General features: G+C 35.4%; 1 protein-coding gene across 2 annotated transcripts; it reads right to left on the bottom strand.

Annotated features, from left to right (window-relative positions):
- Positions 1-511: 511 nt before the first annotated feature.
- On the bottom strand, positions 512-13,383 carry LOC107802050 (putative GTP diphosphokinase RSH1, chloroplastic). 2 transcript variants are annotated; one of them, XM_075237638.1, is made up of 24 exons: positions 12,927-13,383; positions 12,230-12,423; positions 10,147-10,311; positions 9,351-9,416; positions 9,081-9,173; positions 8,870-9,001; positions 8,671-8,769; positions 8,519-8,596; positions 8,373-8,444; positions 7,712-7,819; positions 7,419-7,516; positions 6,568-6,628; positions 6,414-6,476; positions 5,802-5,858; positions 5,616-5,717; positions 5,003-5,161; positions 4,562-4,693; positions 4,391-4,477; positions 4,246-4,317; positions 3,240-3,326; positions 2,691-3,147; positions 1,917-1,978; positions 989-1,057; positions 512-921 (listed from the first exon to the last, which is right to left on the bottom strand). In XM_075237638.1, exons 1-24 carry the CDS (start codon positions 12,949-12,951, stop codon positions 817-819), a joined length of 2,643 nt encoding a protein of 880 aa, XP_075093739.1. In that variant the 5' UTR covers positions 12,952-13,383; the 3' UTR covers positions 512-816.
- Positions 13,384-15,901: the final 2,518 nt, after the last annotated feature.

Below are 15,901 nucleotides of genomic sequence, written 5' to 3'. Positions count from 1 at the left end.
GCCTCAAAACTTCGCTGCACTTATTTTTTTTCTCGGCGAAAAGAATTCCCTGGATATCTAAAATGCAGGATATAGAACCATAGGAAGTCCACGTTACCGAGACTGTTTGTTCCTTTGACTTGGTCTTTTGTTTTAACCTTATGCTTAACATACCCATCAAAGGAATATAAGCTTTAGAACCTTGATGGAGAAGGGTATTTTTAAGCATGCATCAGTTTTTATTTGTTGGCAAAACCAGATTCAGAATTTATATCGCACTGCTGTTTTGTGATAGTTGATCCTGGTTCTACTTTATCTACTCTTGCGGCCTCAGTCCATAGTTTTATGCAAAAACATTATTGAATATTACATTCTAAACCTATAATTTTAAGGAAGCAGTAGGTGTAGTGACAACAGCCTGAACCCGTTAAGTAAATCTTAGATCAGCCTCTGCCCAGAAAAGGAGGTCAGCGGGATTGCGTCAAACCCATATTATCACATATAAGAAATAGATACTCAAAGAAAAAGGATAAGATCGGGAATACATAATACATTTTGTATAGAATATCTATCATTTTGTTGGAGTTCGTATAGTTCAAAATGCCTTTACAAGTATAACTCGTCACTACTCTTCCTTTATATACACAGTCGCCTGACACCATATTGCCTAATATTGTTTGCTTCTATACTTGTCAAGAGGGTGGGAGGGGAAATATTTTTTTAAAACTAAGAGAAAAACACCCAGAAATGAGAAAAAGGGAATTATGGTTTTAGAGGACAAAACTTTTTTCCCAAGCTTTCAACAGCTGGGCAAGTACTCTTCATCAGGCCATTAAACTAGCATTCTAGAAACTGTTTGTTCTCTGACCAGCTGCAGCCCGTGGACCATCCTAAAACACCTAGGATCATATCGATCCTTGCACATGCATCAACCTGCAGGAGCTGAGAATTCAAAAAATTGGCACATGAAGAGAAAGCTGTTATATTGACGCATGTTCAGTAAGCATACCAAACTCTCGAGGCTCGCTTCAATATGAAATAGCTCGACAGCCATCCCCTTCCCTCTATCCGTCTCAACCTGCAGTTTTTGAAGTAACTATTCAGTTATCTCATGATTGAAACGGAAGGAGAATAAGACTATTTAGTTGCTGAGAGCTTCATGCACTTTTCGGAATGCAGATTCAAAAGGTGACATCCCAAACATAATAGAAGAATGCAAAGGAAAGAATGGAAATTAATATATAGGTTGCTCAGCATAAAAGTAGCTGCGAATTGTTTTAGTCCTTGCCCTCATAATAGTTCAGCACAAATTTCTCTTAGTCCACCACTTTCACAATGAATGTTCAGATACTGTCTTTACATGCTCTGTAAATCTGAATCCTATCCCGCCCGTTTCCTACTTATGAGGCCATAGCTTGTTCAAAAGCTAAATACCCTCCCAAAAAGGTTTTCAATCAGTCCAGGTGTTACATTCATTTTTTCTTACTTCGGCATTAGCATATCGAGAAAAGCTATGTATGCTCTCTCACTGCACCAAGATGTAAGCGTTGAATCTAAATAACTAACTTAAACTTGCAAATTCCTCGTTTAACATTGTTAGCTCCTGCTGACATAGGAAAGATCAAAAAGCTAACAGTGTCACCTACTTCATCACAAACTGCCAAATTGAGATAGCTAATAAAGATATCTAATTCATGCTGAGCCACTACAATGGAGCAGTTCAGGTTCAGCTATTAAGCATATAACAAATAGTGAACACTTTCACAAACGCAAGCTTAGTTTAGCTACCAACTGCTAACAGCTTCATTGTCCACCCAAACCTTATTATAATTCCGATGATCAATATGCATAGCTCAGGAGTTTGAAACCTAGATGAAAAATAATGTGATTTCCTTTATAAAGTAGATGGAAAATAATGTGATAAATGTTCAACTCACCGAACAAGAACATATGCTGATGCCTACGGCTGCCAATGCTGAAGTAACATCCGCCATCATGCCTAATTAAAATCATGGTTTGAGATATCAGCCACTAAAAGTAATAAACCATAAAAAAAATTGATCAGATATTAAATTCTTATTAATCATGGAAAACTGGAATTCCAGTTATGGTGATAGACAATATTCATGTATAAATGAATATATGAGGTTAGCAAACTGGAATACAGGTAGTTGGATCTATAAAAATTACATCAAAAAGATAAAAACAAAATTCAGTAGTTAAGCTGTAATTAACAACTAAATGTTAGATCTAAACTTTAAACACGTCATTCTTTGGAACTTGAAAATACTTTCTCCTTCAAGGTAGTCAAACTTTTAAACACGCCATTCTCACACATCTCACAACGGGTATGCTGTGATGGTTAGGATCTCTACCCTTAACCAGATGTCTCAGATTCGAGCTCGAGCCCTAGGAATGGAGACATTGCTGATTTGGAGCGCTTTTCACTCCCCTCCCTTAGTGGGCATACCAGTGCGAGTCTGGATTGGCCGGGCCGGTAGGTTTAAGCTACCAGATGCCTGAAGCAAAAAGTGGGGGAAAAAAAAAGAAGAAAATACTTGCGCTGCTAGTGGTAATGATTTTTTCAAATGACTTAGATAGAACCACCAATCCATAGGAAAGTTCAAAAATGCATCTACAGTAGATCAGCAGTGATGCCTTATCCAGTTTGATGCCCATATAAAATAATTAGCCTTTAGCCCAACCATTACCTTTTCGATCTATATTGACAACACAAAGCCACTGGACAGAGTGCCCTTCCAGGTTATGCCAAGTTGCAACTTTGCTAGCCAGCCAGCCGTCCAATCCTGGCAGAACTTCCCTGTACCTTGGTATGTTAGCAAGAATCACTTTGCCAACACCATTTCCTTGTGACAATGTCTCCCCTGTGGCCTTCAAACTCATATGCTGCATGCATTTGTTATGTTTCCCATTTACCTTGGGAATCTGAATACTACTACTTCGGAGTTGGAAAATATCTTCAGTACTCATACTTGCAGATGATGTTTCCATAACATTCTTGAGGATTTTCTCCCACGAATGTTTGGTTTCCTTAGAATAATCTGCTAATTCTTCCAATCCACTGTCACCTTCAGACTCGGCCACAAATTCCTTTACTGAATCCACTGTTATTTCAGTTGCTGATAATGCAGCTTGCTCTCTCAAGAACTGAGGACAAGATGAGCACCACATTAGTTAATCTGTAAGAGTGGTAATACTACACACAAAACTTCCGTTTTAGCTATGCAAAAAACACCTACTTTCATAATCTTGTGCCGGGCACTACGAGTTTTTGCATGTTGAAGCCACTCTTTATGTCTCTCAAAAGCAGACTTGCTGGAGAGACCCTGAAAAGGTAAACAGCCAGATGCTTGTAAATACCAGCATGATGAACTAATAACTTGGCCGCATCAAGTAACAATTTACTAAGCTTACAAAAAGTAAAATAATGATGATACTACACATATAGGTTGCTCCGTACTCCAAGGCACAAAAATCCAACAACTTAAAGTTCGCTACAATAAATCCAATTTCAGACTAAACGATAGCTAATCCTTGCGTTAGCCGTTAGAAATAAGTGTTTGATGGTAATATCAACTATCCTTTTGGTGCACTTACGCGCATAATTAAATGACAGAAGCACAATAATACATAAAGAATATCTTTTCTTTTTTTATGATAAATCCACCTGGAAGGCTGGAACACCTCAAACACCCTAACCACCCCCCCCCCCCACAATAAAATCCGTGGCTGGTTCCGGCTTTGCTCCGTAGGTGACTCAAATTCCCAACCTTATGGTTGGAGGTGGCGACCTTGCTAGTAGACTATCCTCCCTTGCCAACAATACATATTTAAGCATGACAAGTTTAAATGTCAATAGCACAAGAAGGAGGTGCAAGAACTGAAGAATTAAATGGAAAAGGAAAACCAAAAAGATACATGCTTTACATATTAGAAACAACTGAACTTTATCTTCTTCTTTTTTTGATAAGTAACAGCTGAACTTTATCTGCATAACCTTGTGACTCTAAGCTTCTGCCAAAACCCAAAACCACAAAAAATTGCTTTTCTTCCACCCATAATGCTTAAACTCTAAGGTTTAGTTGATATTTAGAATGTTCAGAATTACAAGACATATAAGACATGATTAAATGTCTCGGCAAGACTAAAACAATGAAAATGTAAGAGCTGCCCACAAAAGGAGGAGGAAGAAATATAGAGATGAGAACATAAGCAAAAGAAGGTACGGAATTCATAGCAACTAACATTGTAGGTGATAATCTCTACGACTTCTGCGTTTGCAAGTACATGCAATGGAGAGACAAGATTACCATTCACCTGCAAACAGAAGATGCTGCAATCACATCCAGATTCATTAAGCATTAAAAACAGATAGTAACAAGAATAAAACCTTTGCGGCAACCATTTTATTGCCAATTTCAGTGTGTATCATATACGCGTAATCAATGACGGTAGCCCCCTTTGGGAGATGTTTTATCTGCAAAGGGCAAAGTTGTACAGTGATAATGTAACAAGACCCAAAAAGGCAACAAATTGAGTAGAAATATCGAGCAGAATTTACCTCTCCTCCGGGTGTAAACACAAAGACACGACTACCCAACAGATCTCTGGTAATAGTGTCCACAAATTCCCTAGAACTCATGTTTCCAACGAACTCTTCTTGCCACTCCCTAATCGCATTCAACCAGCCAATCTACAGCAGAAAAGGACTTTACCAACAACAACAAGAACTACGCCTTAGTCCCAAACAAGTTGGGGTCGGCGATATGAATCCTTATTCCTTTCATTTAGCTCAACTCATATCAACATCATTACCAAAATAAAATAAAAGTGCAAGTAAAAAGAAGATATATATATATAAATGATAGTAGTAGTAGTAGTAACATAATAATAGAAATTTCCTACCAAGTCTAAAACCTATTCCCAACTAGTAATAATTATAGATGAAGACCACACAGCTAATAAGGCACTAGACAATTTAGCAAAAGCAACAGATTTATACCCTGAGAGCAATATTGGCATTGTTCAGGCAGACTATTTTCCCTCGTGAACTTCTACCATTGGTTATAACATGTCCAACTAAACCATTTACAAAACCTTTCCCACTGTAATGCGCAGCAATGCCTCTCTCAGCTATCAGGTCCATCTCTTCAGTTCTTATCTGCCAAACATTACGCAAGTATAATCAAGCTGCTAGAAGATAAGCAGAACCAAATAAATGCTAACTTGTCAATAGACCAAGAGACAAATTCCAAAAACCAGAAAGTAAAATGTCAAAGACATTTCAATAGGATTATTTTTATTTATATATATATATATATATATATATATATATATATATATATATATATATATATATATATATATATATATATATATATATCCCCACTCAAAGCTGGACAAAATATTAAAGTAATAGGCTAAAAAGTTATTCTGATACAGGAAACATCAAAGAAAATTTTAAGATTTGGAAAGTTTAGTATTTGAATTCTTGGAAATAGAATGGTGTCAAACATTCTTGGATGTTCCAACATGAAAGTGTCATAAATATTGGTATAGAAGGAGTAACTGATATCTTCGTTATTCATAAGTTCTGGGAGGTGCCACGAATGTACCTGAACTTCCAAACGGAACATGCTCTCATAAAGAAATGGGATCACTGTTGTATGAAGACTTTGATAGCCATTAGGCTTTGGAGTGGCGACGTAGTCTTTCATCTGTTGCAAAATGTTACAAATAGGATCAAAGTCCATTAGCATATCACAAGAATAAGGGATGCAGATATATTATTCAATACTTACAGCCCGCGGGATAGGCGTCCAAATTCCATGTACAAGTCCAAGCACATGATAGCATATCTATAGAGGAAAAATATGTTAGAGGCATCTCTATACATTATACAGAAAAAGGTGCAAGTTTAGGTATTGATTCAAATATGAATTTGATGCATCGTGCAGCAATCTTTCTGCTTAATGTCCAATTTAATATAGAAACTTAGGCACCAATCTTTTTTTTTATAAGGTAGGTTAAACATTCCTCATTGACGTCGCCGTTGAATGAGCCTGACCACAAAGTATATGATGTATAAGACATTAATGACCAATCTATATGATGTATAAGACATAACTAACTGGTCTTATTTTAAAGCAAAAATTAATGACCACAAAACATCTACTGAACGTGCAGTATTCCAGTAACAAAATACACCGCCATTACCTACTTTTATCTTAACGTTGGGAATACACAAGTAGTGTACCTACTTGTTCACTTCCCGATGTTCTGGTCAAAGGTTTCCAAATTATAACCCCCTTGAACTTGAATAATAATGTTATAAACAACTAGAATTGTGGTAAAACCCAACAAAGCATTCTACTTCAAAAGGAAGTGGTATCTGCATCTTCATAACATGTTACCTGCTGTGCACTGCAAAGGGGCCTAACTCCAACACAAGGCTTTGGTTTTATAATAATTCGAAGCTGGCAATCCAAGAATATAAAGTTAATATACAACCTTACACACAACACAGCATCATCTATCAAATCAATCAAGCTTACAACAAAAGAAGACCTGCGCAATTTGGTTCACTTCATTTATCGAGTTCTTAGATTTCAGTACTGCTTTGTAGATGCTGCAGATAAGAATCACAAAAGCTGGCTGAGGAAACATTCACCATTGCAACCATAAAATATGTATGTATAGGTTACCAAAAGGGGCACATTTCAGGTGTGAATTAAAAAATAAAATTTAAAGATCAGAAAAACCGAGAACTTCCATTATAGCTTTGCTTTTTGGAAAATATGCACTATTACTCAAAGGCCATGCCTATATTTGGAATAAGCAGGAATAGATCTAGCAATTCAACCTTCTCATACTATGTGGGACATTTGGGAGTATCATAGAAACTCCAAACACGAAAACAATACAACAAATTAGACAATATCACTACAGCCTGAAAGTAGAGAAGAAAATTAACATACTTTTTCCCTCCAGGTATGGAAAGAAATTGGAGAAAAATACTTGTGAGTCCAAACTGAATATTCCCTAGATCCCAAACAATGTACAAGCAATAGGCGGAACGACAATAAGAAGAGGTTCCACACTTCGGGGCCGAAAGAGCAACGTGCTGGTAAAATGGTTATGAGTCATTAATCAGCAATTTATCAGCTAATTAAGCAAAACCAGATGGTAGAGCAACTTTTTTTGATTAGGTAGATAGTAGAGCAACTAATTAGGTAGGCATCAAGCTAAAGTGGAATTTGCATTTCCTTTGAGGCTGTGATAACCAACCACTAAAAAAATTACTACCAAACAAAGATAATCTTGAAAGGAAAAAAACTGTAAGAATGCCAGGACAGGCAATAAACAACAAAATAAATATGAACTTAGGAGTTAGGACCAGGAAATTGGCATATGCGCACCTGTAAGGTTCCTTGCATATTGAATGAATTTCAGTCTTCACCGTCACGAGGTCTAAGAATTGGTCTTCCTCTATTTTCTTCATCAATATTCTTTTTGCCTAAGGGAAGAAAAGACGCATTTAGAAAAAGGTGAACTGATAACTATGTACGACTTTCAATAAACAACACATTGATAACAGATAATGTTCTCTGCTTATAAGTAACAGTTGCATGTCGCAGCATGGATGGTTGGATGACAGAGGTCTTCTGAGCATTATAAGTAATTAGGTTCTAAAAGGGTGAGGTATAAATACCTCTTTGAGTTCTTTTTCATGTTCTTTATAAAGTTCTGCAATTCTTCGCTGCACCCGGGCATAGTCTTGAGCATTTGTATACATAAATGCTAAGTTTTCAAGTTCTGACTGCATGATGATAAGTCAAATATTCATTAAACTAAGCAGATATAAAACCATAATTTAGAGGAAAAGAAACTGTACATAATGAAACAAGTGGCAGTAAACCACAACATTTCAAAGCCTCTTAGGTAGCTTCCAGAGAAAATGCCCCCCCCCCCCCAAAGCCCCAATTCTCTCACTAGACAAAAGAAAAAGACAGGTCGATCTAGGATAAAGAAGGCTACTAGAGGACAAAATAGATCAAGAGAGGACTAAAATGAAAATCACTTAATCAGCTGCATCATAGGTCTCTTTGCAGAAGAGCTTCCAAACTTGAGATGCCAATATTAGTATGATCACATATCACTGATAATGAGTACGAGTACTATTATCATTAAGCAATTTCAGGAAAAGGGTTAAGAAAATGAGAGACGTCCATGTACATCAACAACTAACTATACAGTTCTGAAGGCCAGACAACCAGCCACTGGAAGGGAGGAAGAAAAGGAAATTTAAATTAGGTACAATATATCTTAGGCATGTCAAAGCATTTAAGAGTTTAAAGAAGCTAAAGAGACACCTTGATTTGGTATATTCCAAGAAGTTTTGCCAAAGGAGCAAAAACCTGCAGCGTCTCTGTTGCGATGCCAGACTGGAAAGGAAAGAGAATAGCAAGATTGTTAGAGATTAGACAGAGACGGATAAAAAAAATTAAGATGTACATACCTGCTTGTGTGGAGGCATATGTGAAAGAGTGCGCATATTATGTAATCTATCAGCCAATTTTACAATTATAACACGGACCTGAAACAGAAGCATTTTAAGAAAGGGACTGTTAAGAAAGTAACAAAATCCGTACAAGTAAACAGAGGCATTACCTCCTCCGTCATGGAAAGAAACATCTGTCTAAGGTCATCAGCTTTGACATCCTGCACATGGCTTTCATCCTTGCACTTGATCTTTCCGAGCTTGGATACCTAACACATCAATCCCATTTACGTCAAAAGGAACAAATTTCTTTTAATTGTTTGCTAGAAGAAGAAGAAGAAGAAGAATCTATATCTTCTGAAGAACTACCTTAGTCTCCCCTTCAACAATACGCCGAACTGTCGGACCAAATTCCTTCTCTATTCTTTCAAAAGTAACTACATTTGTATCTTCCACAGTATCATGTAATAACCCAGCAGCAATTGACTCCCAATCCAATTCCTCAAAAAGAAAAAGGGAAAAAGTCAAACTCAGTTATGCCTTCTGAGCCAGGAAAGTACAATAATTCCGCACAACTTACAAGCTGTCCAAGGATCTGTGCAACTGCAACTGGGTGAATAATAAAGGGCTCTCCACTACGACGCTTTTGACCATCATGTGCCTCAAAAGCAAGCTGTAATAATAATCAGTAGATCAGACAGGTTTTTCAGCTATTCTGATTTAGTTGGAGATTATGGCATGCCAAATATTTGTAATAGATGTTTTATCTTGCAAAGAAAGAAAGTGATGAGAAAGGAAATCAAAGCCAAGGAGAAGATCAATTTTGTTGATTATATGCGAATATACTTACATTCAAAGCCTTGCGAACCAATTCCAATTCTTTGTAAGAAAGATATGAAATAGAAGGTATAAGATCCTGTGAAACAGATAATTAACATTAGTTAGATACTAACATAACAACAACAAACCCAGTGTAACCTTACAAGTGGTGTCTGGGGAGGGTAGTGTGTACGTAGACCTTACCCCTACCTTGTGAAGGTAGAGAGGTTGTTTCTGATAGACCCCCGGCTCAGTATACTAACAATAACAGACACTTGATATTAGCAAATGAGCATAAAAAATCAGGCGCTTAGAAGTGAGAATTCATTCTGTATCTTTCAAAAACTATTCACAAATGCAAAATTAATCAATTTCAGAAGGAACATGAATTTGTCCAAATTTATGTAGAAAGAAATGCACACAGAAGACACCAGCTGCAATAGATTCAATATTGAAAGTATTGAAAGTTTTATGTATGGAAGAAAAAACAATCAGTAGAATGTGGAATTAGCAGTTCTGAGATTGGCTCAGGCTTTTCTATTTTAATTAGGATATCTAGCAATATTTGAGTCAATAGGATTTTCCATTTTCTTTCCTGCCAGAGAAATTTTGCTTATTAACAGCTGGGAAGTGCTGGTGCTTAATGCTTCTCAATTTTCAAAAGCAACTGATAATCACAATTCCTGATCTTTCTATCATGAGAGAGCTATGATGTTTAGGCAAGCTAATTTATGAGTAAAACCAACAAGTTTTGACTAGGAAAGCAGACTTTGTTCGTTAATGATGCCAGGAATCAGAGATGACTTCATAGCTGGAGGATCACTAACCTCCCACAAACTTTCAGGAGATATCTCTTCACAAGACTCTGAAGAAAATGATAAAGAGCAACATAATTTCCATTTGCTAGAAGTAGATAGTAGAAGCCTTGAGCCAGGGACTCCTTGCAGAGCTTCATCAGAGTAGCGTTCGTCCACATCAGAAGTATAACATCTCTGCCACAAGTAAAATCAAGTCAGGTGAAAAGACTGTAACAGATATAATTATTGCTTCTCAAGAAAACCAGCTATAAGCCTGTGCTGTTTGCATGCATGACTTTCCAGAAAATACATGTATAAATAAGTGCACATCCAAAAATAAAGTCCATATGGATCAAGCTTAAACTCGTGCTGGTTGAGTCACTGACTAATCTCAGGAGAAAAGGGTCTCGAGAAACTTGATACAGTCCAAAATTGACGGCCTATCCATGTATTTGCCACCAGAACACCCATTTTTATTTTTTCTAATGTGTCACTACATGCATTTCTATGGCATTTAGCACTAGGCTATGTTAGTTACAGTATTGAAGAAGAGCAGATGTCGTAGCACCATTAAACTTTGATACTTTTTTCAATCAACTACAAGTCAATTCCAGATTAGTTAGGGTCAGTATATGAATTCTTTGTACCACTCTATTGAAGTCCATTGAAACTCTATAACCAAGAAAAGACATTTTCAAGACACAGAATTTTCTTTCTTTTACTTCTAATTTCTTTTTAGTGGGGAAGGGGACGATCATGACAACTTATTCTTGTTCTTGTCGCTACAGACCCTCCCACCTTTTACCTCATTCATCAAGCCTTAGTTAGGTTTAAACAGAACAAACCCAAAGGCTGCACTAGACACAATTGAGGGCATCATCCAAAATCTATTACAGATGTGATTTATTAGGTGTTGACATAACTGGTGAAAATATTAATTCATCAGCCAAGGAAATTGCTAAAGGATTATTCATCAGCCAAGGAAATCAAACTGAAGGCATTTCAATAATCAGAAATAATCTTCAATCATCTAATAGGTAGGACAGAAACATAATCCAAAAGAGCTGTATCTTCCAACAGCTTCCTCTAATGCTCTAAAGACTGCCCTTGCTTCAACAAACAAGAAAGAAAATGAAAGAGATCTCTCTAACAAACTGGAGACCATGGCTCAAATCCCAACAGAAGCAAAAAAGGCTAAGTGATTTCTCCCCATCTATCTAAGTCCTTGTTGTTAGAGTTACCCGGTACTTGTACTGGTGGGAGGTTGCAGGTACCTGGTGGAATAGTCAAGGCGCACTGGCCCGGACACCACCATTCTAAAAAACAAAAACTCCTTAAAAACTTCTATAGCTTGCTGCACATAATGTTTTTAAATAACAGGAGGAAGGAATGAGGAAGGCAAAACAAGAAGTATCTCGACTTAAATTCTGAAATATATCGTGAAGACTGAGGTCAAGCTCTCTAAGTCAGCCTCCTCTAATTAACTAAAGAATAAGAATCTAACAAAATAATCTTCTTACCGAATTCTATACGTAATTTACAGATATTCTAACAAGAATATGAACTATTCTATTGAGTTAAGAAAAGAGCTCCACATCGGGTATATAAAGACATCCAAAGTATCTATAAATATCTTGAGTTATTCAATCATAGCCTTGAAGTTTCAAGTTGGATACTCAAATTCTTTCAACTAATATATTCAACTTTTAGTAAGTCCATCTCATGCTCGTAAAATCTGCATCCAAGTCTACATGTGAACCCAAAATTGGATTACATGTGTGAGAGAGGGTGTTGAGCTATATAAAAACGTTCTACACCAGGTATCTAAGGCATTCAAGGGGGTTTATATAAATATTGTGTCGCTCCAATAAATGCCTTAAAATTTTGAATTGGGACTCTCATATTCTTCTACATGTTCCAAAGATCATGTTACGCATCAACATAAAGAACCACAAACAGGTTACTAACCACAGGCAAAACGTCAATGACCAACAAGTTTTAGTAAATTGCAAAGCAGAAAAGCCTCTAAAACTAGCTTTTTGAACATAAAATTTTCTTAACTCAATGTGATTAATTTCAAAGAGTGTAAGTTGGGAGGTGAGTAAAAACTTACACATCGGTGGAGACGATTTCTTCTTCCATATCGTCCATAAAGAGTAGAGGAACACCGAGAAGGATGAGTTGTGCTGGCAAGGAACCCAGTCAAGGCCCTTGGCGCCTTCCAGGCACAAGATAGCACACTACAGTCGAATCTCCCACTCACATCTCCTTTCCAAGACTTACATATATTCACACATTCAATAGAAACTGCAAATTAAAAAAGAGTTTAAGTTCTACTGAGTGACGGCGTAACAAATAATTACACAATCAGGTCATTTAAAATTTAATTGCATGTAACTCTATTTAATAGCATTGATTGGTAACCTATAATAGATAAATGGTAAGTAACCTGCTATATAGCCGATGATTTATAAAAATAATAAAAATCATCACACTTTAGTGTATATAACTTAATTCCAGTTAAAAGAAATCAATCAATAAATAAATACAAGACTAACACATTATTCACGTTAGCTCCACTGTTTTCCACGAGAAATTGTTATTAGTAGATTTAGTGAACCTCCGGTTAGAGAAAACCTTTTATTGCCTTATCACAATTCAAATAATTTAGCAGTGGAATGAAACGAATTGGAATAAAATTACATAATTTATATAGCCTGAGCGCAACTACTTTGCAATTAAGGTGTATTCATTCACTAACATGCTATTCAGGCAAACATTGAAATGAAATTAACAAACGTAGTAACTACCTGACATTGAAGTAGCAGAAGCCATGTCTATTCAAAAGCATCGGTGCACGAACTATTCATTGGGCGTTGAGGTGAAAATCAAGCCAACTGTGACAAAAGCTCATTCGTCTAGGAACATAAAGATGAAGAAGATAAATAAACATATTCCGCCGGAAGGTAATGATACAGTAAAATCACAGCGAATGAAAGGAATCAAAAGATTCGCATTCAAAGCTGCGATTGTCTCAGGCAAGAGTTTCGAAATTCAGAGAAATTAGGGAGCACTCAAGAAGCGAGGATAAGCCAATGGTGGAGCAAGCGAGCGAATATGAGATAATCTAGAGAGAGAGATTTGAGTCGCGGAGATTACAGCCAAAGACCACACGATTATTAGGAAAAAAAGCCGTTTGGTAAAAGATATTTTTTTTCTCTCATTTTTTCCCTTTAAACCCTATATATTTCCTTTTTTCTGTTTCTCTAGCGTGGCGAAATAGACGAAGTAGTTATTTACTTGCTCCGTTTCCTGTACGAAATTTAAAATAAATAAAAAAATTGAAAGTTAAAAGTTTTATGAGATAATAATATTTGTATAGTTATAAAAAAATTTCATTAAGTGTAAAATGAATAAAATAAAAATTTAAAATTAAATTATTTTTAATTGTAAAAATATGTCATTCTTTTTTGAACGGACTAATAAAAAAAATATGTCATCTAAATTGACACAAATAAAGTAATAAATTAATAATGATCGTCCAAGACTCCTAGACTATGAGTCATAGTGATATAAATTTGGTTATCACACCTTTCTGGTGTGTTTAATATCGGCATTGAAGTCCAATTAATTTTCGATTAATTTAAATTGAAGTCGTGTAGTATTTATTAAAAGGAGTAATTTTTTAATTTGAATTTTTTCTTTTCTCATAATTCAATCTCAACACCTCTGATTAAAGAGATGGAAGGGATTATATTTATTTCACCACTGAGTTGTAAATTACTTTACTTTTCTTTTATGGACGAGGTATGGTACTTGAAAAGTTATTATTTATCATAAGCGTAAAATTGATTATTTTGAAGTACAATATGAGGTACATGAATGGATATTTTGGTGGGGTGTGTGGGGGGTTGGGGGAGCCGGGGAGGGATCGTGGACAAAAAACAATTATTCAATAAATCGTGAATATGCACATTCTTTATTATTGTATTTTACTCGTAGATAAAAACAATTTGTCCTTTTCAATGGGTTTTTTAACATATATCTATACCCAACCAATTGTATATTATGAATTTTATTGTTTCGAATTTTTGTATTTTTTTCAGTTTATATAAACATGTTATATGCCATTGAGAGCATGCGGTTAAGTTGATTCTGTCACAAATCATTTACCATCGAAATATAATACTTCTTCTACTTCATCTTAATTCTTAATTTGACTAGGCACGAATTTTTGTCCATCAAAATTTTTTATTTTTTTTTCAAAAAATAATAATTTTGGTCTTGTTATTTTACACGGGTGATTTGCAGTCGTACCCTATATTTGTATCATCTTTTAACATGTACCATATTTTTAAAAATTATTCATTTGGTAACCAGCTGACAAAAAATCCGTAATAATATGATAATTATACCCCTTGACAAAAGATATAAAACCTGCATCACATATTGATCGCGTGATCTGCAACCTCATTCGTGAAAATTTTTACATTGAAGCTAAAACTTCATGCATGCTGAAATTATTTATCCTGCAGTCTACAGTTTTGTCATGAGTTTTATCTGAAACTTCAGTCTAAACATACTGAAGTTTTTTAGTTCATTTATTAAAATTGACTAAACATGCTTAAGTTTTTGTCCTGCAGTATGTAATTTTCTAATGAGATTTTGCTAATGCTTGCTGAAGTTATTTAGTTCATTTACTAAAATTTCATACCAAAACATGCTGAAATTTTGTCCTGCAATCTACAATTTTGTCATGAGTTTTTTTGGAAATTTCAGTCTAAACAAGCTGAAGTTTTTTAGTTCATTTGCTAAAATTTCAGACTAAACATGCTTAAGTTTTTCTTTTGCAGTATGTAATTTTCTAATGAGTTTTTGCTAATGCGTGCTGAAGTTATTTAGTTCATTTGCTAAAATTTCATATTAAAACATGCTGAAGTTTTGTTTTACAGTTTTGTCAATAGTCTTTTATTAAAGAATGGCAAAATCATTTTTTTAAAATATTTTTAACAAAAAAACGGGTACGGATACAAACGAAAAAATAAATCGAGTACAAGTTAAAAAGGGGCGACCAAATAGGGTGCCCCATGCAATTTTTATATTTTACACTAAATATGTGAATAACATATCAAAAATATCCTTCGCATTTTGGCCTTAAACATATCATGTCATTTCACCTTTAAGGATAACATAAAAATATTGAATTTAAAAACTTAATAAATATAAAAATGTAACTTTTTTAAACATTCTAAAACATGTAAGACACAAAAATAAAATTAAAACGAATTTGACCTAATAAAAGTTCCTCGTCCAAAGTGTTTTGAGCTAAATCGATAATCAATTCAATAAACCTCATCATTTCAGACAACCACACTCTAAATAATGCAATTTTTTAAATTGCATGGATCAATTTCTACAATGTATGGGTGTATAAGGTAAAATATGATACGACACGTGGTCATCTAAAGGAAAGACACGTGGAATCCTAGACGGGGATGACCGAAGATCAAACGCAGTCATTCCGCTTGTCACGGGAAGGGATAACGTTCATAAAGGTGTATTAAATGCTTTGCGCACGATAGCATTTAATAAGAAATATTCTGCAGCATTAAGAGTGACAGCCCGTTATAGAGAATTTGGCATTTATATTCATCGTTACATCTTTATAAATGACCCTTATAATTGATACTAAAGAAGGGCACGATCCTAGAACCTCCTTCCCTAGACACAACTATAAATAGTGAGGCCAGTTATCATTGTAAAGGGGACGAATTTTTTGGCAAAA

This window comes from Nicotiana tabacum, chromosome 19 (genome assembly GCF_000715075.1).
Source record: "Nicotiana tabacum cultivar K326 chromosome 19, ASM71507v2, whole genome shotgun sequence".
Lineage (NCBI taxonomy): Eukaryota > Viridiplantae > Streptophyta > Magnoliopsida > Solanales > Solanaceae > Nicotiana > Nicotiana tabacum.
The sequence above is the reverse complement of the archived record's forward strand: the minus strand, read 5'-3'. Positions and strand labels throughout refer to the sequence as shown.

Coding starts and splice junctions, on each gene's coding strand:
- LOC107802050 (XM_075237638.1), bottom strand. CDS start 12,951: ATGGCTTCTGCTACTTCAATGTCAG. Junction 9,417..10,146: donor CTCCTGAAAGTTTGTGGGAG/GTTAGTGATCCT, acceptor TCTGTTTCACAG/GATCTTATACCTTCTATTTC. Junction 9,002..9,080: donor CACAGATCCTTGGACAGCTT/GTAAGTTGTGCG, acceptor TTTCTTTTTGAG/GAATTGGATTGGGAGTCAAT.